The sequence below is a fragment of the Uloborus diversus genome, chromosome 7 (assembly GCF_026930045.1).
Source record: "Uloborus diversus isolate 005 chromosome 7, Udiv.v.3.1, whole genome shotgun sequence".
NCBI lineage: Eukaryota > Metazoa > Arthropoda > Arachnida > Araneae > Uloboridae > Uloborus > Uloborus diversus.
The window spans coordinates 16006784-16033318 of NC_072737.1; the positions used below are offsets into that span (position 1 = coordinate 16006784).

General features: G+C 35.6%; 1 protein-coding gene across 1 annotated transcript in view; it reads left to right on the forward strand.

Moving 5' to 3' along the window:
* Nucleotides 1-26535, forward strand: part of LOC129226284 (neprilysin-1-like) — a 49859-nt gene extending 23324 nt beyond the window's left edge. The window contains exons 12-17 of the mRNA XM_054860885.1: nt 1527-1594; nt 5054-5169; nt 6556-6621; nt 18394-18486; nt 21645-21703; nt 26352-26535. Coding sequence (XP_054716860.1) covers nt 1527-1594; nt 5054-5169; nt 6556-6621; nt 18394-18486; nt 21645-21703; nt 26352-26436 — 487 coding nt within the window. The 3' untranslated portion in view covers nt 26437-26535. The remainder of the gene's footprint in view (nt 1-1526; nt 1595-5053; nt 5170-6555; nt 6622-18393; nt 18487-21644; nt 21704-26351) is intronic.

Below are 26535 nucleotides of genomic sequence, written 5' to 3' on the forward strand. Positions count from 1 at the left end.
ATGCGCAGCTCTCCGACGCACGTGAAGATATAAGGGAAGGAACTTGCAGTGTGTATTCTTGTCGTTATTTCTGACTGGAGATTTATCGAAGAAATTTTGTTTTTGTCTTGGAGGATACGTGCACTTCCAGCAGATAGACGATTTTACGAGGGGTATTGTGATCGGACTGAGAAGGGGAGGTTGGTCCGTACATCAAATCGCAGTTGATATCCACATGGATGCGAGCACGGTGCATCGGCTGTGCCGAAGATGGTTGGAACAACGAAATGTGGCAAGATTGAGGGGTGCAGGGGCAGCCAGAGTGACGTCAGAACGCTCTCGATTCTGCAGCAGTTGCAAGATAACCTGAATGTTCCCGTATCAACCAGAACCATTTCCTTCGTTTGGTCGCACGTTGTCTGCAATCACGGCGTCCGCTAAGAAGACTGCCATTGACCCCACAACATAGACAGCAACGTTTAGTATGGCGCCGGACTAGAGCGACGTGGATGACAGAATGGCGAAATGTCGTGTTCTAATATGAATCCCGCTTCTGTTTATCCAGTGATAGTCGCCGCATACGTGTGAGGCGTCGACGTGGAGACAGATCTAATCCGGCAGTGAGTGCGAAACGTCCCACCGCACGACAACATGGCATAATGCTTTGGGGCGCAATTGCGTACAATTCCATATCACTTCTAGTTGGTTTTCAGGGCACTATGACGGCCCAACGATACTTGGATAATGTGCTGCGGCCGGTGGCAATCCCTTACCTTCAAGGGCTACCTAATGCAATTTTTCAGCAGGATAAGGCCCGACCACACAGTGCTCGCATCTGCCAACATGCTCTCCAAGGCACACAGATGCTTCCCTGGCCACCATACTCTCCTGACCTGTCATCAATCGAACATGTGTGGGATGTGATTGGACGCCGTTTGCAAACTCTGTCCCTGCCTCGTTCAGAAGACGAACTGTGGCAAATGGTTAAAAGGAAATGGAGAGCCATCCCTCTGGTCACCATCCGCACCCTTATTGATTCTATGCCTAGACGTGTTTCTTCGTGTATCGCTGTCCGCGGTGGTCCTACATCCTACTGAGCAGACGCCGTTCTCGCTCTGTATTCTGCCTATCATTTTGAAATTAAGATCATTTATTATTCCTTGCTGTCTCTGTCTTTTTTCCAAATTTCATCACTTTCTGACCACTCCTTCTTGGTGTTGCATTTTCAATGTCGAGCAGTGTATAATATTTTTCTTCCTGTATCATATAATACTTTTACTGTTAAAAGAAGTTGAAAGAACAATTTAAAAAAAGAAACGCAGAACCAAATTTTAAAACAAATGAATAGTCAACTCTGATAAGGTGTAATAAATTACAAGGAGGGATCTTATGTGTTTCATGTTTTTTTTCCAACTTTGTTAAAGGATTTTCTTAGTATAAAAGTTTTTCCAGTTTTCAACAATTACCCCGGAGAGTTGAAGTCCAGATATTATCCCGGGTAACTTTTCGGATTATGTGTCGTCTTTAAAAGCGATGTTTTCTTACAGTTATCTCAACTACGGAGGCTTTGGTACATTCCTAGCGAGAGAAATATCGAAATCTTTGCTTTCTATGGGTACGTAATTATATAACTGACTTTTCTTTCAATAACTGCTTCTTTTTATTGGTTTCTGTTCTGTAGTTTCGAAAAAAAAAGTAAAAATATTTTAAATGCATTACATTATGAACTTGAAATCACGTTTTCAAGTTTGTTTTTGAAAAAATATTTAATGCTACTTGATTTGCAAACTTTTCATAACACACAAAAATAAAATATTCGTTTGTGTTTTTAGTTCCTTTTACAAAAAAGGAAGTATTGCATTTGCGAAAAAAATTTCATTCAAAAATCGACCTTAATTTCCATTTTGCTCACCCCCGAATGAGTATTGAGTTTTTTTTTCGACTCGATCACACGTGAATAAGTGCCTAAGAACGTATAGACACGCGAAATATCCATAATGACGATTCCCAAGTTAATTAAACGAATTTTCTCGTGACGTCTGTATGTATGTATGTATATGCGGGTGTGCGGATGTATGTCGCATAACTCAAGAACGATAAGTCCTAGAAAATTGAAATTTGGTACGTAGACTCCTAGTGGGATCTAGTTGTGCACCTCCCCTTTTGGTTGCATTTGGATGTTTCTAAAGGGGCCTTTTGCCCCCTTTTTGTGGGGAAATCGTTGTTAATTTCGATGTAAACTCAAGTGGTATAATTTGGCGGACACTTGGCGATATATCGCCAGTCTTCTGGTCGCCAACTTGGCGACAAAGTTGACGATATTTTTTTTTAAAATCTGTTTCAATTTGGCCACTGTTGGTAATATTTAGAGAGTCTATTGAATCACATTTAAAATTGCCAGTAATAGGGAAATGTTATTAAATTGGAGTAAAAGGAAGTTATGTGATGCACACATCAGCTCGTTTAATTTATGGCAGCCTGCGAAACGTGTCTGAATGCTCGTTAAGAAAAGAGGTAGTTTTCCCAATGCAGTACCAAATCAAATAAGCTTCAGTTTGTTGGTTTGATTTTTACGTCTGTCAACCAGGGGATCCTCGGACTTTAATTTTTTGGAGAGAGAAATTCTCAATTTACCGAATGAAACTCCAAATTTTACCGCACGACAAAATTCGCATTTGATCCCACATCTGCTCCAAATGAGGAAAGATATTACATATTAGGCATCATTAAAAAAACGCAATATTGTACATTGTCTCCAAATTTGACAAACCATTAGAAGAATATTACCGACTAAGGAAAACTTTGGAGGTTACATTGGCCTCCCGTTACCTCCCACCGGAGTGCCCCTGTTAGTAACCTTTATTTTTTTAGAGAAAATGTATGAGTTTCGTTTTTAGGAATTTTTGGCAAAAAATGGTTTGCGGCTATTAATTAATTACGTAAGGGTCCCGAGGGGCAGGGGAATTGGAAAAATCTCTACTACCCTTACGTTGAATGGGTGTCAACCCCCCCCCCCCCCCCCCCACCCAAGTAGTCTTACGTAATATTTTTCGAGTCGATATTTTACATTAGAAATCACGCAGTCAAGTGGTTTGGGATGATATTTCATTTGCGTCTAGAAGGTAAAAACTTATCAGGATCTCGCTGTTTTTTATTTGTTTTACAAAGAATGAATAGTTTAAAGTGTAATAAAAAAAGCGCACTATGTATGGCGTGTTTTATTTTTAATTTGTATCGCATTATATACAAAAACATCTCGAAAAAACATTCAGTCTAAATTCCAACTTTTTAGTAAATATTTCTTTACACAAAAAAGTTTAATTAAATAAAAGTGAATTTAATATCGGTTCGAGTGATGTACAATCCGTTATTTTATTGTTTTGAAAAACGAAATGGAATCTTAGGTAAGAATATTGGGGAGGGGTTTTAAAAATCTTACGTATGGGGGGAGGGGGGTCCAAAATTACCAAAATCATCCTTACGTAATTAATGAATGTTCCCTTTTCTCTGCTTCCTCAGACATGTCTAACAATGTCTTCGCATACAAGTTTTTAATGCTTATTCTTTCTTCATTATAGGTCCTTCTGAAAATTTTAAGCGTGCAAGATAAAATGTAAACCCAGTAACGATACAGGAGTTTTGCGTTTGATTGAAAAGCTTAACTCTATCAAAAATCATAAAAATTACATTAGAGGCACATGCAACACACCGACAACCGGGTTATCCCATCCCCAGACTGCAGTTTCGCCCTAATTTATACCAGGGGTGCCCACCCCTAAGAGAAAGGGCGCACCCTCCTAAATATCATAAAGATCCCCCCAAAACGAGAGCCACCCCTAAAACTGAGAAAAATACCCCTCAAATCATCCCCTCCCCTAAAAATTTCAATGGCGCAGTTTGCGCCATGACCCACCCTAGGTGGACACCTGTGGTTTGGACTCATCAAGAATAACCAAGCTGGAGGCAGATGCCATCTCATTGAATTTGAGAGTGCCAACAAACTGGTAGATAAAGTTAATTTATTAGCGGCATTTTTGTTAGTATTTTAAAAAGAAAAACCAATGTCTGTAACCACAACATTAAATAGAAAACGCATTGGAGGTGCTAAATGTATAAATTTATTTCTAAACTTCATTCAGTACGTAGGTTAACAAAGAAAATTGTATTCGTTTTCTATGTTCTTTGACGATTGCGAATATGAAGACGATCTAGTCAACATATTTTGTTGCCCTCGTTTATTGAGTTTTAAATTTCAATCGACGTGATTTGTTGAGCTTGCATTATCAGATTTTTGAACTCGGTCAATAATATTTGTTGATCCTGCACTTTGAAATTATCTATTAAGGTTAATATTTTCAGTCAAAACACGAAAATGAAGGTATCTGATTTTGCGAACTGAAAATTTCGAGAATTTCAACTGAAGAGAACTGAAAGTTGAAAAAATAATATTTCGTGAGGCTTAATTATTCACGAAAACAATGGGCTCGACGAAATGGATTCCACCCAGTTTCGCCGACACTTAAATTTTCCTCCCCTTGCCCCCTTAAATATATCAAATGATATGATTTTGAGTTGACTGAACTCCCTTCGCCGACTCTTCCGTTTCATGTTTAAATCTGTAGTGAAGGCTCATAAATGACTATGCATTTTTGCATTTGAATACTAGTACTACGCTTTATAAATTACGTGGACTTACATTTTGAGTTTCATATTAATATTTCTCTTAAATTCCAATTTACAGTCAATGTTTTGTTGTTAAGAACAAATTTTCTATTAGTTTTTTTTTTTTTTTTTTTTTTTGTGTGTGTGTTTTTTTGTTTGATTGTTAATGAACCTGTTTTATCATTTTGTATTAATCAATCTTGAGAAGAATTGACAAAAGCAAAAGATGGCCCATATTCAAAACTCTTTCAATATCAACCTTTCCTAAAAGTAAGGAGGGGTTGCTTTCTCATGAACCCCTCCTTATTTACAAAGGGTTAGCAAGAGAGTTTACTAACCTTAAGTCTTTAGTCAACATATTTGTTTCACGAATTTCGGAATACTAACTCATGTTGAACATTCTGCATTTCAGAAGTAGGAGAGCTGCCTGCTGATCAAAAGACCACCTGGGACGCCTTGTTGAGTACTAGAAATGCCAGTCGATGCCTACTCAACTTTTTTGCAGAGAATTTTGATATTGATTCCGAGGTAGGTGTACACCGTTATTTTTGGAAGTTAAATAGTACTTTTAAGAGAAAGTTAAAAGAACTTTACAAGGTAGGGGAGACCGGGGATGGTTGACTAACTCTTTTGACTTAAGCTCGTATATCTCTGATATTTAACTTAATATGACAAAAACAATTGCCACAGAAAGTAGAACTATTCAGGTACCTAAAACACTATAATATGACCTATATATTCATCGCTATAATACTTATTTAGCCGATTTTATAAAACCCTGACTCTTGGCCAACCTACCCCATGTCCGGGGTAAGTTGACCATACGCATGGGGTAGGTTGACCTAGGCAGTAATTAGTGTAAATAAAGAGGATTAGTATAAAATAAAACACCAAAATTTATGTTAAATTTATATTAATTTTAAAACACTAAATGATTGAAACTTTTTATTTAATATAAACAAACTTAAATTTGAGATCCATTCTCCGTTCACAAAGAACTCTGATAAATGTAACAATTTTCAGTTCTCTTATTTTAAAGATTGAAAAAAAAAACATAACAATAAGTAAGATTAATTCTTTGTATAACTTTCTGTTCCAACCTTAATTGTAACTTGAATTATTGTGATAAATCGCTTATCAATTAGTCTACCTACCATCATCATTAGTCTACCTACCCCGAACAAAATTTGTCAACCAGCCCCTGACATCATTTTGAATTTTACCTGCTCATCATATGCAAACTCTGGCACTAACATAGAAGCAGAACTGTGTTATATATATAATAGAATTATTATATTTTAATTTGGAACAAGAACAACATTGTTTCTAACAGATTTATAGGCACAAAAACGAAAAAAGTACGAACGAAAAAAATTACCTACCGAGATCAAAAACACAACATGTGATCTCACTTACGAACGCCTCGCGACTGCCGCGGCTCACTTCGCGGGTCGCGGGGAGACATTGACGCTCGTGATTAGTTGATGAAAATCACACGATGGTTACGAGTTATTGTTGCTTATTCTACCTGCCCCTACAGCCAACCATCCCCGGTCTCCCCTACTAAAATTGTTTCAGCTTCAAATATCTACGAGTAATTTAAATGTTTTTCTGGTTTTCTCTCTATATTAAAAAAAAATAACGTCAAAGAAATTGAAATTCTGTCTGTGGCGAACTTGAGTCCAGGAGACTCCGTAGCACCAAAATACAGCGTTGAAAATTTATACAAAGTTACTTGAATCAAAAGGGGTTTGCACCCATTTTTTTTTTCATTTCAACTTAGTTTTTTTACTTTAATCACTCAGAAAATCATAAAATGATGAAAAAAATTATTTTATTTGTTAAGAAAAAAGCAATATCAATTTTCCTTTTTGTTAACTGTGCATTTCAGTATAATTTTTTGCCTTTTTATAGAAAAATCGGCACGATGCTACGCGAGTCATCTTCTTGGATAGAATGTCTCTGGAAATAGCATACGAAGTAAGTACTAGTTCTGTAAAATTTAATTTAAAAAAAAAGAACCTAGTTTTAAAGGAAAATATTCTAGTTTCGAGTTCAAAGTATAAATAAATTTATATTGAGACGAAATGTTCATATAGTTTTATTGAGACGTAACTTCCAATATTTTCGAAAAGAAAAGCAGGTGCGGTGGGAAGCTTAAAAACATAGTTTAACACGATAAATATATTTACAACGTTCAAAAACTCACTGTAAGTTTAGAGCGAGAAAAAAGAAAATTGCTGCTATTTTCCTTAGATTGAATGATCTTTAGACTAATTGAATTTTTTTTTAACTTTTTTCTAAAACAAAAGAAGTAAATTAAAAAATCCAGAACTGAAAAAAAAAATTTTTTTTTTGGTTTGCGTAAATGAATCGACATAGAAAACTGTGATATATGCAAACGCAAGAAAATGTAAGCTTTTACGTTGTGCTACGCAAGTGAGATCAAAATTTCAAAACAATTTTCAAAGAAGTAAAGGAAATGAGGAGAAAAGAAAATTTAAGTAGGTAACAATCCTAATAAATTTTATGTACATTTCAACTAAAGATGACTTGAAAAACAGTATAAGTTTGATTAAAAGATGTTATTCACGAAGTAAATTATACTCATTTAATTTCCATCCTCAAATTTGGTTATTTTTTATTGAATTATGTTAAATACTGTTTAGCGGCACAAAACTGAGAGATGTAGATGTATAATATTACTCCACTTACTTAACATTGCATTTAAAAAAAAAGTAATCTAATTTATGTTGTAGGGGGACGGCACCAGTAACAGACATGCTTAAGGGACATTGCTCCCGGGTTAACTCAATTTTCTGAGCCTTTTAATGTATTTAGTTTTTGAAAACTATTTTCTCTCATGCTACTACATCTTATGCATCGTATGAATGCTTCTGGATCCTTTAGAGTAGTTCATTCTATTTTTTATTTGCTCGATTTCGAAAAAAGGTCCAACCTCCGATAGCAGAGGCCGACAATTCTAATGATACCCACTAACAGATAGGATGAGGAAAGGATGAGTAATTAGTGATATGCCGGATCGTTAAAAAAGTAGATCCGTGGATACGGATCATTAGTGTGAAGATCCGCGGATACGGATACGGATCTCATTTTTTTATACCCAATTTAACTATCCAAGTGTAAAATTTTTTACGGAAGGTATTCCCGTCAGAAAAATGGCAGTTTCTTCAAAAAATATCAACTGCGGCAAAAATATAATCAAGACTATGATTTACTCTTTAAAGAAATATCCGTTAAAATTGAGGGAGAGTTGGAAGGAATGGGTCAAGCTCTGCATTAATGCTTAGATGGAATGTGAAAAATTATTTCTAGCTTACTCGGTAGATGTAGGATACAGGAGCAAGAGTGTAAAGCTGCTACTGGACAGGATAGAAATAATTTTGCCCATTTTATTTCAGCATAAATGCAGCGCTGACCCATTCCACCGAACTTCTCCGACCGACAAAATACAGAGCCGGGAACACCTTTACAAACAGTAAATAGAGAATTTAGTCTCACTTTTTTTAAAGGATGCCGAGAAAAATAAAAATGAAGAATAACAGAAGCCCCAGATCAATAACAAAAACTAATATTAAATTAAAAATTTAAAAAATAAAACATGTCCCAGAGAGCCGACCTCATATTAAGATGAATTTCGTGGATCAGAACACACATTTGTTAACAAATATGAACTGACAGCAGGTAAAAATTTTAACTCATTGAGCTTTTTCTCCTTTTCTTCCGACTATGAAATCCCTACCAATCACGCGTATAAAGGCTTAGAGCTGCATTTAAAATTTACTTAACAAGATTATAGCTCTTTCTGTATATAAGTTGAAAGTTTCAAATAAATAATAATGTAAAAAACTTCGTTCTTTCAATTAGGGCCAACATTTTTAACGTACGGGCAAATTTTTACTACCATAAGTGTGAAAAACGTTAAATCGGTTTTTAATTAATATCTCCGGTAATTAAAGTTCTACAAAAACGAGGCCAAGTTAAGAACAAGAACACTTTCGATTAAGTCACCTTTTGAACGAAAAATGAACTATCAAAATCGGTTCATCTGTTTAGGAGCTACGTTGTCACAAAAAGACACACTGATACAAACTTTTAAAACTTGTTTCCCCTTCCTTTTTGCAACGGGGGGGGGGGGGGGGTACAAATTGCCTTGTGATATGATACCTCATAATTTAAATTGGGAATAAAACCTAATTTAAACGGAATTTAAGAGTCTTTTATTCAAATATTTAAAAATTTTTAGAATAGAAATGATCCGTTTAAGATCCGTCAAAAAAGTAACGGATGCAGATCTTTATTTTCCCTCGGATATCCGCGGATACGAATATCCCGAACATCACTATGAGTAATGGATACTCCTTTTCTCTCTTCAAAATGTGCAAACGTTCTTTGTTTTTAGATCTAAAACGTTATTAAATTCAAATAAACATGAAACACCGACAGACCTCGTGGGGGCTATTCATAACCCTTCACCACTGCCTTGTAAATACCAACTGGCTCATAAAATTCACTCTGCTAACACTAGATGGTTGCACCGCATTCATGGGTCGCAGAAACATTAGTTTTACCCGATTAAGATTTTTATTATTAAACTAGTGGTACCCGCACGGCTTCGCCCGGAACAGAAAAATTAAAAGGTCTTTTGGTTCGCCTGTATTTACAAATAATGCATTGTGAATTTTCTCGTTAATTGGCTTGTACTCATGTTACGGTTACACGTTATGATAATTTCGTATCTCGCCAATTGGCTTGTGCTCATGTTACGGTTACACGTTATGGTAATTTCATAATTTAACCATCTTATGATAGTTTTGTTCTTAAATTTGGAATAGAAAAAGAACCACATCGAATTTTCAAAAAATCGCTTCGAGGTGCACACCCCCATGCTACATACTAACTTCGTGCCAAATTTCATGAAAATCGGCCGAACGGTCTAGGCGCTATGCGCGTCACTGACATCCTACAGATATCCAGACATCTAGACATCCTCCGGACAGAGAGACTTTCAGCTTTATTATTAGTAAAGAAGATTCCAAACTTACGAATGTCTGTTACTGGACCCTTGTCTGTCACTGGTGCCGTCACCCTATGGTTTGTTTCAAATTTATCTTTTTTTCAAGTCAGGTTATCTTGTCTCATTCAAGAAAATTGTTGGTATTAAGTATATGTTTGTGAACTTTAACTTTATTTAGACTCATTACTACTTCCTTTTACAAAAAAGGAAGTACAGTCGACGCTCCATATAACGACCATCTCCGTCCCAGAGAAAAAGGTCTTTATAACGAGTGGTCGTTATAAGAGGTATAATTTAAAAAAATGTACACAGTCATCATGCATGCCCCGTTGTTCCATTAAAAAAGATGGTACTTTTCCAAACATTCCAGTTTAATGCCCAAATTACTTTTATCATAGGAATTTTTAGAAAAATTCTGTGCAAAATACTATGATAGAATATTAAACAAATTTTAAAGTAGAAAATATAGGGAGGAAAATGTTAGACACTTACGAATCTGCTACTACTACTGCTACCACTACATTTTCTGAAGAAAAAACCAGAAACAGATGTTTGCCTTTTTAGCAGACGTGATTTTTGCAAAACATTATTTTCCGTTTCAGATGTACCCTTTTCTTAGGAATGTGGAAAATTTTCGATTTTTCCTCCCATTATTTTTTCTGTGCTAGCTGTGGTGAATGATAATTCCCCCCCCCCCCTCTCAAAGTTGGATTTGACATTGAAAACTTCAGGCAGACCTCCGTAAACAATAATTAAGGTCATTTCAAGCTACAAATTTGTTTTATTGGAAAGAACACCAGAAATAGCGTCCGCTGAATTCGGTCGTTGTATTGGATTAGACGATACAGAACGGTCGTTATAACGAAGGCAAATTAACGTAGAGTTCATAGGACCAAAGTTGGGACTTTTACCACTGGTCGTTATAATGGGACGGTCTTTATAATGTGTGGTCGTTATAATGAGCGTCGACTGTATTGTATTCGCGAAAAAATTTTCATTCAAAAATAGACCTTAATTTCCATTTTGCTCACCCTCGAATGAATGTTGAGTTTTTTTTCGACCCGACCACACGTGTATATACCCAAGAACGTATAGACGCCCGAAATATCCATTTTGACTATTGCCGAGTTAATTACAACGAGTTTTCTCGTGACGTCTGTATGTACGTATGTATGTGCTTATGTATGTCGCATAACTCAAGAACGGTAAGTCCTAGAAAGTTGAAATTCGGTACGTAGACCCCAAGTGAGATCTTAGTGGTGCACCTCCCCTTTTCGTTTCATTCAGGTGTTTCTAAAGGGGACTTTTGCACCTTTTTGGGTGGAAATCATTCTTAATATCGATGCAAACTCAAGTGGTGTTATAATTTGGCGGACATTTGGCGATGTATCGTCAGTCTTTTGGTCGCCAAGTTTTGTCACCAACTTGGCGATTTTGTTTTTTAAACCTGGTTTCAATTTGGCCACTGTAGGTGATATTTAGAGAGTAAACTATTGAATCACATTAAAATTTCCAATAAGGGGGAAATAACATTAAATTGGTGTAAAAGGATGTCATGTGATGCACACATCAGATCGTCTTGTGTTAAGGTTTTACTCCCGACCGAGAAGATTTTTAAAAATGCCCTTGAAAACGTGAAATCTGCTTTTTTCTACTTGCGTGTAGCGTTAATGATACTGTTGTTAAAACAGGAATCATTTTTCGGATATGAGCTAATTTAGACATTGGTATCGATAAGCTCATTGTATATTACCTCTAAAATGGAAAAAGTTACTTCTCGAAAAAAATATCTTATTACCCTTAACATTTCTCTCTTTCATTTACAGCACCTATGATGTGAAACGCGTAATATTTTTGCACTAGAAAATCGCCCGTCAAGGTATGACGGGTGAAAATTGGTTCTACATTTGAACGAAGCCATTGCCTGTTTGGTGATATTTTGACAGTTGAAATTGTAACCCTAACTATAGTGCCTAGAAAGAGTAGTGTGCCGATCGGCGGGGAAAAAGTGAGGTCAGATCTGAGGAAAATCCAGGTGGCGCTGCACTCGAGTAGTACGTTATGCTCCTCAATCAGACTCGTTTTAAATCAGCGATTGCATGCTGATTTCGCAGTTTAAAAACCCCGTTTTTCGGATTAAACTTATTTCTGCGCAAAAGACAAATTCTGTAATAAGTGCTAATTGTTACATGGGTGTTCGTTTATTTTTTGAAGCATATAAAATTACCTTATCACCTTATTATAAAACTACCATACTTCAATGAAAATAGTAGACTATAAGGGTCCATTCATTAAATACGTAAGGGTCCCAAGGGGAGGGGGGTTGGAAAAGTCTCTACGTACCCTTACTTGGGGGGAGGGTCAAACTCATTCTTACATAATATTTTCCAAATCGATATTTCACATTAGACATTGCGCGGTCAAGTGATTTGGCAGAGATTATGTTCCATTTGCGTCTGGAAGGTAAAAGAAACGTGTTAGGATAAGATGTTTTTTTATTTGTTTTACAAAGAATTTATAGTGTAAAATATAATAAAGGAGTCGCATTGCGCACGGCATGTTTTATTTGTAATTAATATTACATCAAAAAAAAAAAAAAAGTCGAAAAAACATTCAGTTTAGATTCTTTTCAGTAACTATTTCTTTACGCAAAAGGTTTAATTTAATAATGCGAATTTAATAACGATTCCAGTGATGTTCCAGTGATGTCCGGAATTATGTCTGGATCCCTGTGACGCGCACAGCGCCTATACCGTTCGGCCGATTTTCATGAAATTTAGTACAAAGTTAGTTTGTAGCATGGGGGTGTGCACCTCCAAGCGAATTTTCGAAAATTCGATTTTGTTCTTTTTTTATTTTTAAATTTTAAAAACAGTTTCCGAAGCAGAATTATCATAAGATGGACGAGTAAATTACGAAATTATCCTGACGTGGAATCGTAACATGGGAAGAGCGAATGAACATAGCCAATTGGCGAGAAATTCATCATCCATTATTTGCAAATATACAGGCTAATCAAATGACCTTTTAATTTTCTCCTTCGGACAAAGTCGTGCGGGTACCGCTAGTTACAAAATAAAACTGCTTCTAAATTCTTGAAGCTAATTAAAATTATCAGGGCTTCTCAGTCTGAGTCGAAGAACAGGATAATCTACTTTTACACCTTTGACCAAAATAGTAGCATTGATTTGTAAATTTTCTTCTACTTCAATGATGATCTTTTTATCGTCAATATTATTTTCCACATAATTTTCATTATATACAAAAACTACAATATTTGGAGATTTTTTAAATTTCACACAAACCCAATATTCGTTAGGCAAATTAATTGAAACAATTTCATCTATAATAGATTTATACGTGGTTATTTCAGTTTCATCTGCGGAAAGATCAAGTTTTATTTTTTTCAAACAGGGAACATTTTTCTTAACTGCATAATTCCTGATGGACCTTTGCTTTGGTATTTTTTTAGTAAAGTATGTTGGCAGATTTGGGAAAATTGTCGTAATTGCCTCGTCTTTTAAAAAAAGTTTTCCCCGGGGAATCAAAACTTCCTCACCATTTATAATATGCTCATTATGCGTTTCAATAAAATGTTTTTCGAAATGCAGAGCACAAATTGAGCAATATTTATCAAAAACTTTATCTAACCTGCGAATTAACGAGTTCCACTTCTTTAGTTTTTCTTCATCTGCTGGAGCTTTAAAAAGCGAAACTTTTTCTTTGCATCTTTTGTATCCACTTTTGCACCCTGGTACGAAACAAGATGAAGCTTTACTTCTTCTAATATTAAACTTTGATGCCTCCATTAAAAGCCTTAAACGCTGTTTCATGAAATATTCACGAAATAAAGGTAAAAAAGAGAAACGCGGAACTAAATTGTAACAAAATCCCGCGTCTACTAATGTAAACACCGCGAAATTGAACGTACACCTCGACCGCACTGCCCTCTAGCGGTTTTCATACATTTTGTCTTCAAGAATCGAAGGGGAAAAAGCGCCGATCGGCACACTATTCTTTCTAGGCACTATACCCTAACTCCAGTAGATTAACTATCAACTCCAGTAGATAGCGTCCATTGTTAGCCACTTTTTCGTTTCTTCATTCCCTCGAAATGACTCAGTCTTACCAGTAAATGTTAAGTGACGGGATCGAGTTCAGCCTTGTCACAATAAAGCCTTTCCCTGCATTTTGAAAATTACCAAAACATATTATCAAAGTATCATGCCAATGCCATGGCGCGAGTTTCATTGTTGATGACGTCAAGAGCGTTACTCGATCATTGGCTATTATATATATGAGGATTCTTGACAGAAATTAGAACTTTCTACTTCAAAGTTTTAAATAATAATATTTTAAGTATAAATTAATATTTTAAGCTGTATTTGAAATTAAGCTTTATGTTTTTGGACACTTTATCGTGTAAATGAAATGCCAAAACCTTTACAAGTACTCATGTTCTCTTACAATACTCAATTATACTAACAATTGCAGAATTTTGACTTTACTTGTCAGAATACGTTTGTTAAATATTGAAAAATTTGTAAATTTAGTGGAATTTATGAATTTGAATAATTTTATGGGGAAATAAAAAGATGTCGAGCAAAAAGATATACAATGTGGAAATTCACGATAAAAGTCGGGAGGGGGGAAGCGTAAAATTATGACAGCCAAGGGTGCCCATATGCGAAATTTTAAGGGGGTGGGCTCAGATATTTTCCCCACGGTTTAGCAGGATATTTTCCCCATAGAAACCGATTTTAGTTCAGATTAGAGTTATTAAAATTTGACATTTTTAATAACTTATTGATTAATTGCTGGAGAAGAAATGATTTTACATTTTTGCAAAGAAAAAGTACTAAAAGTAAAGAAGCTCTAATTTCAAAGGGGGGGGGGCTTGAGCCCCCCCTTGCCGACCCATATGGGCAACCTTGATGACAGCTAGTGACAAGGGAGAGACTTTTAGCCTTTTCCCTAGTCACTTTTTTTTACACCAAAGGCTAGGCGTTTATGTTTTATTTACTTAAAATTATTGCACACTACAGAAAAAATCCAAGTAGAGAGTTGTAATTTACACAAAAGCAAAAACATTACCAGAGCAATTAAAACAAATTGTACCTTTAAAAAGTTAAAACACCTTGACAAAAATTCATACATATTGAAAGTATCTAAATTGCGACAGTAATGGTTAAAAAGTTTGTAAAATTTAAATAGAAAAAGTTATGAACGTAATTGAGTTTAGCGAAAATATTTCTAAAGCATGAGTCTTATTTGGAACAGCAAGTTAAATGCTGGGGGAGTATCCGCTTTAGTTGTGACATCACACATTTTGGTTGAAATAAAAATATTTTCTCTAACAACCTGTGTATTTATTATAGTGTGACACAGTGACGGCTCGTGGGTGGAGCCAGAGGGGGCCGGGCCCCCTCACTTTTTTCAGACAATAATTTATAACTTTTTATTTATTTTCCTTTTTTTTTTTGTGTGTGTGTATGTACTACATGCTTGTAATAAAAAAAAAAAAAGGGATTGTTCCGTATTTTCATGCGTATAATCCGCGTATTATCTGTTAGAAAAGTGTAAAACTAATGAGGTGCAGATTATACGCTGCCGCGGATTATCTGTGCCCCCCCCCCCCCGTCAACACCAATGCATTGAACCTCAATATTCACAGCAGGATTCGCAGAGACAGTTACCCTACCTGTATGTTGTTTATTTTACATAGCTTGAATCTATTTTTATTTTATTTATTTTAAAGCGAATACTGAGATGTATTTTCATCTTTGTTAAAATTAATTAATTTATAATTTTTACATATTTCTCTGATCACAATATTTTTGCACTTTTGTGATTTAGCCTTGTTTCAAATAAAATTAATTTTACTCATTCAAAATAATTAGTTATTAAAAGATTAAAAATAATATTACTATTAAAAATATTAGATTGATATCACTTTTTAAAATTTATTTATTTATTTTGAAAAGCCAGGGGGTGAAAGTGCCTCCCTTGCAACCCCTTGCCGGTATTTCAAAGGAGGCGTATTGCAGCGACGGGAAGCATACTGGACATAAACGTGTGATTAATAATTTTCGTGATGTATTTTGTAGCTTTTCCCTATCTAATTAATTAAATTTTATTTTTGAATTTCAGGGGGTGAAAGTGCACCACCCTGCCAGCAATCATGGACATAAACATGATATTAATATTTTTCGTGATGTATTTTGTTGCTTTTCCCTATCTAATTAAATAAATTTTATTTTTGAATTTCAGGGGGTGAAAGTGCACCACCCTGCCAGCAATCATGGACATAAACATGATATTAATATTTTTCGTGATGTATTTTGTTGCTTTTCCCTATCTAATTAATTAAATTTTTTTTTTGAATGTCAGGGGGTGAAAGTGCACCACCCTGCCAGCAATCATGGACGTAAACATGATATTAATATACCTTTCGTGTTTTACTTGGTAGTTTGGGCATCTTGTAGCTTGTCCTGTGTTTAAAATGAATTTAATTTTATTTAATGAACACAAATAACTATTTTTAAAAAGTTTAAATTAAACAAAAATATTTTAAACTAGTGATACCCGCACGGTTTTGCCCGTAATAGAAAAATCAAAAGGTCTTTTGGTTCGCCTGTATATTTACAAATAATGTATGGTGAATTTTCTCGCCAGTTGGCTTGTACCCATCTTACGGTTCCACGTCATGATAATTTCGTATCTCGCCAATTGGCTTGTGCCCATGTTACGGTTCCACGTTACGATAATTTCGTAATTTACTCGTTCATCTTATATTTTTTTTCCTCAAAATTGGAATAGAAAAAGAACCACATCGAATTTTCGAAAAATCGCTTCGAGGTGCACACCCCCATGCTACATACTAACTTTGTGCCAAATTTCATGAAAATCGGCCGAACGGTCTAGGCGCTATGCGCGTCAGAGACATCCTACAGACATCCTCCGGACAGAGAGACTTTCAGCTTTATTATTAGTAAAGAAGAATTCAAAACGGGGGGGGGGGGGCTGTTTTTTTTTTGGGTGGGGGGCTCGCTTTTCTGGGCCCCCTTACTTTTTCAAGGCACGAGCCGCCACTGGTGTGACATGTAACAAGGGGGTGGTAAGGGAATTTGACAAGGTTTTAAACCTAAAAATAAAGAACTTTTGTACATTTTGAAGAGAGAAGGGGAATTCGGTCCATTAGTCATCCTTTCCTCATCCTATCTGTTACTGGGTATCATCAGAATTGTTGGTGTCTGTTACTGGGGGTTGGATTTTTTTCGAAATTGAGCGAATAAAAACAGAATCAACTCATTCAGAGAATCCAGAAGCAGCCAAATTGCATGAGAGAAAAATAGTTTTAAAAGTCTAAATCCATTAAAAGGCTCAGAAAATTGAGTTAACCTGAGAGCGATGTCTTAAGCACGTCTGTTACTGGTGCCGGTACTCTATTTGCCTCAAAGTGGGATCCGATTTAATTTGAAATTCTAAAGAATGTACGAGGATTGTGAAGAGAAAAAAAGTGGCTTTGGGAAATCAGTTTTGAAAATCGGAGATCTTAAATTTCTATGTACAGTCGTCCCTCGCTACTTCGCGCTTCGACTTTCGCGGCTTCACTACATCGCGGTTTTTTTTTTTTTTTTAAATATAGTAATTAGCCTTTTTTATGCACTCGTATGAACTTTTTCCTACAAAAGAATAACAAAGTATGTCTTTCAAGTAAGATAAGCTCTTCTGAGGGGCTGTAGTTGTACTCGTTGAGGGAGTGGAGGTATAAAATCGCCGAAGAAAGTGTAGCGAATCACTATTTCATTTTAACCGTTAAACACTATAACTGGAAAGTATAAATCACTAGAGGATAAATAAATATGTAAATGGTGTTCAACAGTGTACTAGCTTTTTAAGTTGTATGCGCAATACCTTTAAAGAGGATAAATGTAGAAGAACGGGGGCACATACGGTCACTAACTGGCAATTAATTCTTCATCGAACAAGTTGAGCTATTTTCATAGATTAATAGTTGTGTGTAAGAAATGCATGTGTGTATGTAGTTTTATTTCCCAACTAGTGGAACCCGCACGGCTTCGCCCGTAATAGAAAAATTAAAAGGTCTTTTGGTTCGCCTGTATATTTACAAATAATGTATGGTGAATTTTCTCGCCAATTGGCTTGTACCCACGTTACAGTTCCACGTTATGATAATTTCGTATTTTATCATAGTTTTTTTCTTAAAATTGGAATAGAAAAAGAACCACATCCAATTTTCGAAAAATCGCTTCGAGGTGCATACCCCCATGCTACAAACTAACTTTGTGCCAAATTTCATGAAAATCGGCCGAACGGTCTAGGCGCTATGCGCGTCACAGACATCCAGACATCCTCCGGACAGACAGACTTTCAGCTTTATTATTAGTAAAGATAATAACTATGTGATATCTATTACTTCTAATATATCTCATTTTCTCATATTTTGTGTAATATATAAAGTAATGTAAATGTAATGGTGGCCAAGGGTGCTGTTTCATGTCTAGAGGGCTGAAACTATGTTAAAAACCTATTTAAATTGTCCTAAGTAAGTTTATGCGTTCTAGTTGGGAAAATATTCGGTTTATAAATACAGAATCCTACTTCGCGGAAATTCAGTTATCGCGGTAAAGCCTGGAACGAATTAACCGCGATAAACGAGGATTGACTGTGTATATGAATTTTTCTTCCAGAGTGCGAAATCCATGGTGTCCAGTAGCCCTGATGACATCTTACCTGGATTAGACTTGAGAGAGTTCAAGATGTTCTTTCTCGCTTACGCACAGGTACGCCATCGCTATTTATTTTATGTGTGTGTTTGCACCCTTGAGATAAATATACAGTAGGGTGGTTCGAAAAAATCGATTTTTTTTTTTTTTTTCGGAATCGCGTTACGTCTTAAAAGTTGTAGTTTGATATCCTCAAATGGGGAAAAATAATTAAAAAAAAGTATAAGTTGATATCTTCAATTCGCGCATAAGGCTGAAAATTCGAAAAAATATGTTAAAAATTGAAATTTTTAAAAAATAATATGTATTTTTTTTTTTTTTTTTTTTGTATTTTTTCATTACGCAATAGCTATAAATTATCGGTGTATGGCGTAGTTTGAACCTAAATAGTATTTTATAGCTTTTACATAAGATCTTTAGTTCGCGCATACGCCATAGATTGCGCAGTAGATTTTAACCCAATTTAAAGCGTATGTGTAAACGAAAGATTTTATGTAAAAGCTATACAAAATGTTTTTTTTAAGGTTTAAACTACGCTATATACTGACAATTTATAGCTGTTGCATTATAAAAAAAAACTAATTTTATTATTTTTTGAAAAATTCAATTTTTAGCATATTTTTTCTAACTTTCAGCCTTATGCGTGAACTCAAGATGTCATTTTTTTATTATTTTTTCCTAATTGAGGATACCAAACTACAACTTTTGAGAGGTAACGCGATTCTGAAATAAAGAAGTCGATTAAAGAAGTCGATTTTTTCGAACCACCCTCATGTACAGTCAGCACATAGCTGCAATGGAATTGGCAAACGTCCAGTTAAGACGAGTCTACCTAAATGAGGGTAAAAGTAAAACTTTTATGCTCGTGCTCCGTCATTTTCAATGTGACTCTGTTTAATTTAGAAGCTTGCATACATCTGCAAAAGCTGGTATCCCTGGAAACTATTAGATGCGTCCATTTCCCCCTGTAAACCGGAAGTTTTTATTTCCATCTAATCGGTGGTCAGACTACCTACTCTAAGGTAAAAAGCAGGGTTCGAAAATATCATGATATTTTCGAAAGTTTCGAAAATATCCGATATTTTCAATCAACACAAACTGAAGTCTTCAAAATAGTAAATGCATCCTCAAATCATTCGTTTTCTTACATTATTATTATTGCAATGTGTAGACTTAAAATAAAGGTTTCTTTCAGTATTTATATCTAATATTTCATTTCATTTTCTTATCAATTTTAATGGAGTTAATTTAGCATTAGCTGTTTACTCATTTTTCTTTGGTTAGCTACTTTTACAGTTATATGATTCATTAGAAATGAATAATATGCATTAGTCGGTGCACAGTCATAAGACATTGTCTTTTTTTCCGATTAACGTTTAACATTTAACTAGGCACTTTTAATATGAATTAAAGTTGTTACATTACTAATAACTTTATGAAAAAAAATACAACTAAGAAAAGGAATATTATATTACTTTGTTATCAATGATGTATTAATACATCATAAAAATATAGTACATAACTTATTGGTTATTTTTAATAATAAATGAACTGCATTATATATGATTAATATAATTTTTATATTGGAAATACCGTAGTTGAAAAAGAAAATATCGAAAATATCAAAATATCATGATATTTTCAAAATAAATATCGGATATATATCATGATACATATCGACTGATATATATCGGCAAACCTCGGTGAAAAGTAATTAAAATGAAGTTATAGGTAGCGGCTTCTGGTATTAAACTTTGAATATAACAATGTGAATACTGCCATGAAACGCCCCACAAACTGTAAGAAAACTCCGAAACTTCACTGAATATTTCACCGGTATTTCACGTTTTTCAAAAGAAACTAGTGGAAACAGAAGTATCTAGGAAAAAAGTTTCCTGAACTGCTACAAAAGTTTTTTTTTTTTTTTTCAAACCTCGCAAGTTTAAGTAATATTTTGTCGTACTGAATGGCTTACCTGGGAAATTATTGGGTTTAATAGATACAGTCGAGCCTCTATATATCGAACTTCCACATATCGAAATTTTCTATATATCGAAATCCCAGCAAATTTCAACGTTCATTACATAGAAAAATTGTTTCTATATATCGAAAAAATCTCTATATCTCGAAATTTTTTTCGAGACATTCGTAGATTTTTTTTCCTACTTTTGACTGTTTGTCTCATGAAAAATGAAGGTTAGGGGAGAAAATTATGTTTACTAAAGGTTGCCAAGAAACTCATAAGAAATCTGGGTTTGAGGGGTGTGTAGATAGGTCGTTGTTCCGTTCTGGAGTTCTTAAATTCCTTCAAGTTTATTTCAAATCTTAGTTGTAACCAGTAACACTGTAAAATCAGTTTCAAGTTATCCTTTTTGTCTGTTGATTATCACTCCCAGTCTTTTCAGCTTCAGTAAAAATCGTTCAAGTTAAGTAGATTGATTTTTTACTTTTCTCCTGATTATATTGTCAAAATGAAAAGCCCCTCATGTTGCGAATCAAGTTGAACTGCCGAAGAATAAAGATGTATGAAGGCACAGAAATGTAATTTCTGTTAATTTTTCAGTTATTAACTTTCGTTTGATTCGATGCTCGTATAAATTAGAAATTGGGTTTCATGTACGAAAATTCGCTTTAATTTTAATGCTTTAAGAGATTTTTTATGATAAAATAAGATCGTTTCTATATATCGAAATTTCTATATATCGAATTTTTTGCGGCAATTTGCTACTTCGATATATGAATGTCCGACTGTAGTTCTAAATTCATGCTGTAGCAAACTTGATCAACTTTAAACACGTTCAGAATAAGGTATTTTTGAAAAACTAGTCGTTTAGATTCACTAAGTTACCGCCCAATAGCCAGGGCTTTGGCAAAAATACATGAAATACACGGCCAGCTCAGTCAATTCCAACCGAGGACTGCAGTTTCGTGCTTGTTAGCACTCATCAGCCCAGCATAGGTGTGACTGAGCTGGAGGTGAGCTTCCTTAAGAGGTTTTCCACCTCCAGCTCAGTCACTGCTATGCCGGACAGATGAGTGCTAAGAAGCACGAAACTACAGTCCTCGGCTGGTATTGACTGAGTTGGTGGTGTATTTCATGTAGTCGTTTTAGAGTTAAGAGACTAGTTAGGGGCTAGACTGTGTAACGCTGAGCAACGTAGTTCGTTTAGTCTAAAACTCGAATGCACTCTGAAATTTCAATCTTATCATTCCAGGGTTATTGCAGCAATGAAGACGTAAGAGATCCAACAGCATACATTCCAGTTCGAAAAAGGTAAGTTGTAAATCACAAATCTAGGCATACGCCTGTTTCGTGCTTCCAAAACACGTGAACGTAATATTTTTGCAATTTTGTGCTTTAATAACAGAATTGTTTATGCTTGGAATATAATAACAATGACAGGTTGTTTTTCCTACCTTGACACTGTACTGGCAGAGGTGAAACTTTTACCGGGTTCAATTATTTTTATGAAAATTTAAAAAAAAAGGGATTTGGAGTCAAATATAGTCGCCAAGTTGGTGACCCAGAAACACTTGTCAAAAAATCTGGTGAAGAAACCAAAATATTTACATACATCTTCAATTTAACAATTGAAAGTATACCGTTTTACTCTGCCTTCTACTTTTCAAAAACCTTAAATACAGTCAATTCGCGATAACTCGAATCTAAAAGGACCGGCGAAAACTTCGACTTATCAGAAGTTTGTCTTCCCGCTAGTTTTGATTTTCGACATTTTAATATCAAAAACCATCGGAATATTTTAATTAATATATACATATAACAGACAAAATTACAGAACTTAAAAGTTTTCAAGCACAATATGCGCAGTTTAATCAAAAATATTGAGAGAAAAAAATCAAAATCATGTTTTTGCTTTCGATACTGCTGGAGCTACTTGAATAGAGCTGATTCTACTTCAGGAAAGGTGCACATCTTCATTCGTTTCAAGTTCGGATTCATGGATTCTACAGCTTTAGAAGTTTCTCTTTTTCTTTTAATCTCATTGAAGGAATACTTACTTACGTAGACACCTTTAATAGTAAAAAAACTCACTCAGTCTCTCATGAACTTAGCAAATGATCAAACCAAAGAATGACCAGGAACGCTGCTTAATTTTGGTCAGCCTTTGAATAAAGGTACAATCAGTTGACTTTATAACTTAAAAGCTAATTCGTAGTACAGCAACATGTGACGTCCCTGGTGTAAACAATACAGTATAACAAAAGAAAACAAGCTAACTCATTTCCACACGTGTAACTCCTTTATCGCACATCGGCTCAACGGGTGCTCTCCTTGCTTTAGAGGTCCATTGTGCAGGAATTGCAAGTGAAGGTGAATTAATTTTTCCCTCATAGTCACTTTTTTTTCTCTCTCTCTCTCTCTTCGTTCTTTCGAAATAAATTTCGAGTCAGCTTTGAAAAAAACTTCGAGTTAAAGAAGTTATCTTTGAGATATTGAGAATAATAAGCATGGACTTAAAGACAAAGGGTTCGGGACTTGATATAAACTTCCGAATTATAGTAATAGTCGAGTTATCGGGCTTCGAGTTATCGCGAATTGACTGTAGTATACTTAAAAGCTTATGTAAGTAACATCTTTCAGTCGATGTAGCGATTATTTCTGAATTTGCATAAAGACACAGAGAAACTTATATCAGGAAAATAGTTCCAGTTATCACATTATGTTGAAGTCTCGACTATAAATGGTTTTAAACTAGGATATTAAACTTCGTTTAAAGCCAACTTAGTTGAATCAACTTTTCTTCTAATAAGCCGATTTATTCGAGCAGCGAGGGTGCCCCGAACTTAAAATTTTGGGAGGGCCAAAATGCTCAATTTGCCAAATGGAGCTCCAAATTTTACCGAATTGTAATAGTGTAGCGCCACAGGTTCCCACACTTCAGACCTCCGCGGACTCCCTCCGAAAAAATTACGAACTTTGCGGCCCCCCCCCCCCCCCCCCCCACTTCTCGGCGAGCATAAAAAAAAAAAAGATTTTACACAGTTAAATCTGTTTTTTTCTAATACATTTTTACGCTTTTTTTTCCCCCTGAAAATTTATTTATTCCTTGTTCTATTTTGAGTAACGGAAGTAAAATTCTATTTGAAATTCATTTAGGAACAAAATGTTATCACCAAATTTTCTACAACAAGTTTTCTAATAAAAATAAACTATCGAAGTTAGTGAACAAAACACTGTTAGCCTAATTTAAATGTGCTAATTTTTCACATGAGTTGTATTTTTATGGCGTATTAGGATTTTAATTATTAACTATGGTTCGGGCAAACCTACCCTGGCAGCGTCATAATGCTGTGATTAGGATCTACGTGGTCCTCACAATATGTTGCCTGCTTAAGTTTCCCTCAATTATAGGGAGCCACCACCCTCCGCTCGCTATCGTTTTATTTGAAGTATAATATCCCAGCTGTAAAAATGTGCCTCAATGTTTGCATTTTACTTAATATATAGTTTTGTAATAATATGAACTTCGTCATGTACACAAAATTAATTGATGTGCAGTGTGTTTACTTCTGAGAGTTCCGAGGGAGGGGGGGGAGTGTTTCGTCCTGCATGTACTTAAGCGAGAACTTTTTTATCCCTCATAAATGTGTTTTCTTTATGAATTAAAATATCTTTACTCTTCCTTCAATCTCAATTTTATTGAGCAATCACGATTGCTTATTGTTCTCTCTTGACTGTTTTTGATGTTACGCTGATTTTATTCTCCCACCGCCTCCCTCTGCCAGCACCACCGTCGCGTCGACCGGCCTCACGATGCTGCTCCTCTTGCGAAAACCGTCTCCAGGTTGCGTCCATATCCTACACACACACGCGCATACACACACACGAATACCACACACATACACACACTCATGCCTGCACACAGACACAAACATATATGCTTGCATACACATACACACGAACGCCTACACACACACGCGTGCGTACACACTCACAGCACTGCATACACAACACGCACACACATACATACATACATACACACGCACCCACATACATGCGCCTACACAAACACACGCGCGCATTCATACACACACACGCTCGTAATTGCGAAAAACATAATTTGAATTCAAGATGCCAAAAATTCAAATTATTATTTTTTTATTTTTATTTAAAGTTTTAGCTGAATAGTACCACGGACCCCTGTCATGAACTCGCGGACCATAGTTTGGGAAACTCTGGTGTAGCCGAAAGGAACTCCAAATTTTACCGAATGATGATATTTTGCCGAATAGAACTCCAAGTTTTACCGAATCGTCAGACAAAATTTACCTTATTAAGAAAATTTTGGAGAGGTCACAGGGACCTCCGATCGGAGCGCCTCTGCGAGCAGCTGCTCCACAACGCTGAACCTCCACACTGAACCGAATTGTCTCAAGTGGTTTACTCGTGTGTAGAGCGAACGAATCATCAATTAGAACGGGCAAAGCCTTGCGGGAACCGCTAGTATTACCATATAATAAGAAGAGCAGTTTCAACAACTTAAAAAATATAACTTCCAATAGTCACTTCAAAACTAATGAATGATGCAATAAGCTGTGCACAATGCTGCCTCCTTTTTACTTCCTTTAACAAAAAAGGAAGTATTGTATTTGCGGATAAATTTTCACTTAGAAATTCGGCCTTAATTTCCACTTTGCTCACCCCCGAATTAATGTTGAGGTTTATTTTCAACCCGACCACACGCGGATAAATGCATAAGAACGTATAGACACCCGAAATATCCATTTTGACATTCCCCCAGTTAATTACAACGACTTTTCTCGAGACGTCCGTATGTACGTATGTATATGTATGTGCGTATGTATATCGCATAACTCAAGAACGGGTATGTCCTAGAAAGTTGAAATTTGGTACGTAAACTCCTAGTGGAGTCTAAGTGTGCAAAACTCCTTTTGGTTGCATTCGGATGTTCCAAAGGGGGTGTTTCACACCGTTTTGGGGGAAAATCATTGTTAATTTCGGTGCAAACTCAAGTGGTGTTATAATTTGGCGGACACTTGGCGATATATTGCCAGTCTGTTGGTCGCCAAGTTTTGTCGCCAACTTGGCGACAAATTCGGCAATTTTTACTTCCTTTTTCCAAAAAAGGAAGTATTGTATTCACGAAAAAAATTTACACTCAAAATTCGGCCTTAATTTCCAATTTGCTCACCCCCGAATGAATGTTAAACTTTTTTTTTTCCACCCGACTACATGTGGATAAGTGAATAAGAACATATAAACACCCGAAATATCCATTTTGACGATTCCCGAGTTAATTACAACGAGTTTTCTCGCGACGTCCTGTATGTACGTATGTGCGTATGTATCTCGCATAATTCAAAAACGGTATGCCCTAGAAAGTTGAAATCTGGTACGTGGACTCCTAGTGGGACCTAGTTGTGTACCTTCAATTTTGATTGCATTCGGAAGATTCTAAGGGGGTCTTTTGCCCCTTTTTGGGGGAAAATCATTGTAAATTTCGATGTAAACTCAAGTGGGGTTATAATTTGTCGGGCAGTTGGCGATATATCGCCAGTCTTTAGGTCGTCAAGTTTTGTCGCCAACTTTTGGCGTTTTTTTTTTTTTTTTAATTTTGATTTTAATTTGTCCACTGTCGGTGATATTTAGAGTGTTAACTATTGAATCACATTAAATTTTCCAATAATGGGGAAATAACATTAAATTGGAGAAAAGGAAGTCATGTGATGCACACATCAGCTCGTTTCTTTTTGTTGTGAAATAAAGTGTGTCAAACCCATTTCATAACCTTACCAGGAGAGTGCAGCACTGCTTTTCTTGTTTGTTTGTTTTTTAAGTCAAAAATGCAAAAAAAAAAAAAATAAGGGGCGCAAAATTAACCGGCATTTATTTACCCTAAATGACTGCATTTTACATATTTCTCTTTCTGTCGTTTCAGGATCAACGCTGCTGTGTCGAGTTTCCGTAGCTTCGCGGATACTTTCCAATGTGATTCTCTTCCTGCATGCCACCTGTGGATGTGAACCAGCTTCCCGCGCATTTTGCTCGAAAGAAAGGAACTTTATTTTTACGTAAAAAAAATGTCGCAGTCGAATTGTGTTTCTTTTGTAAATAAATATTAT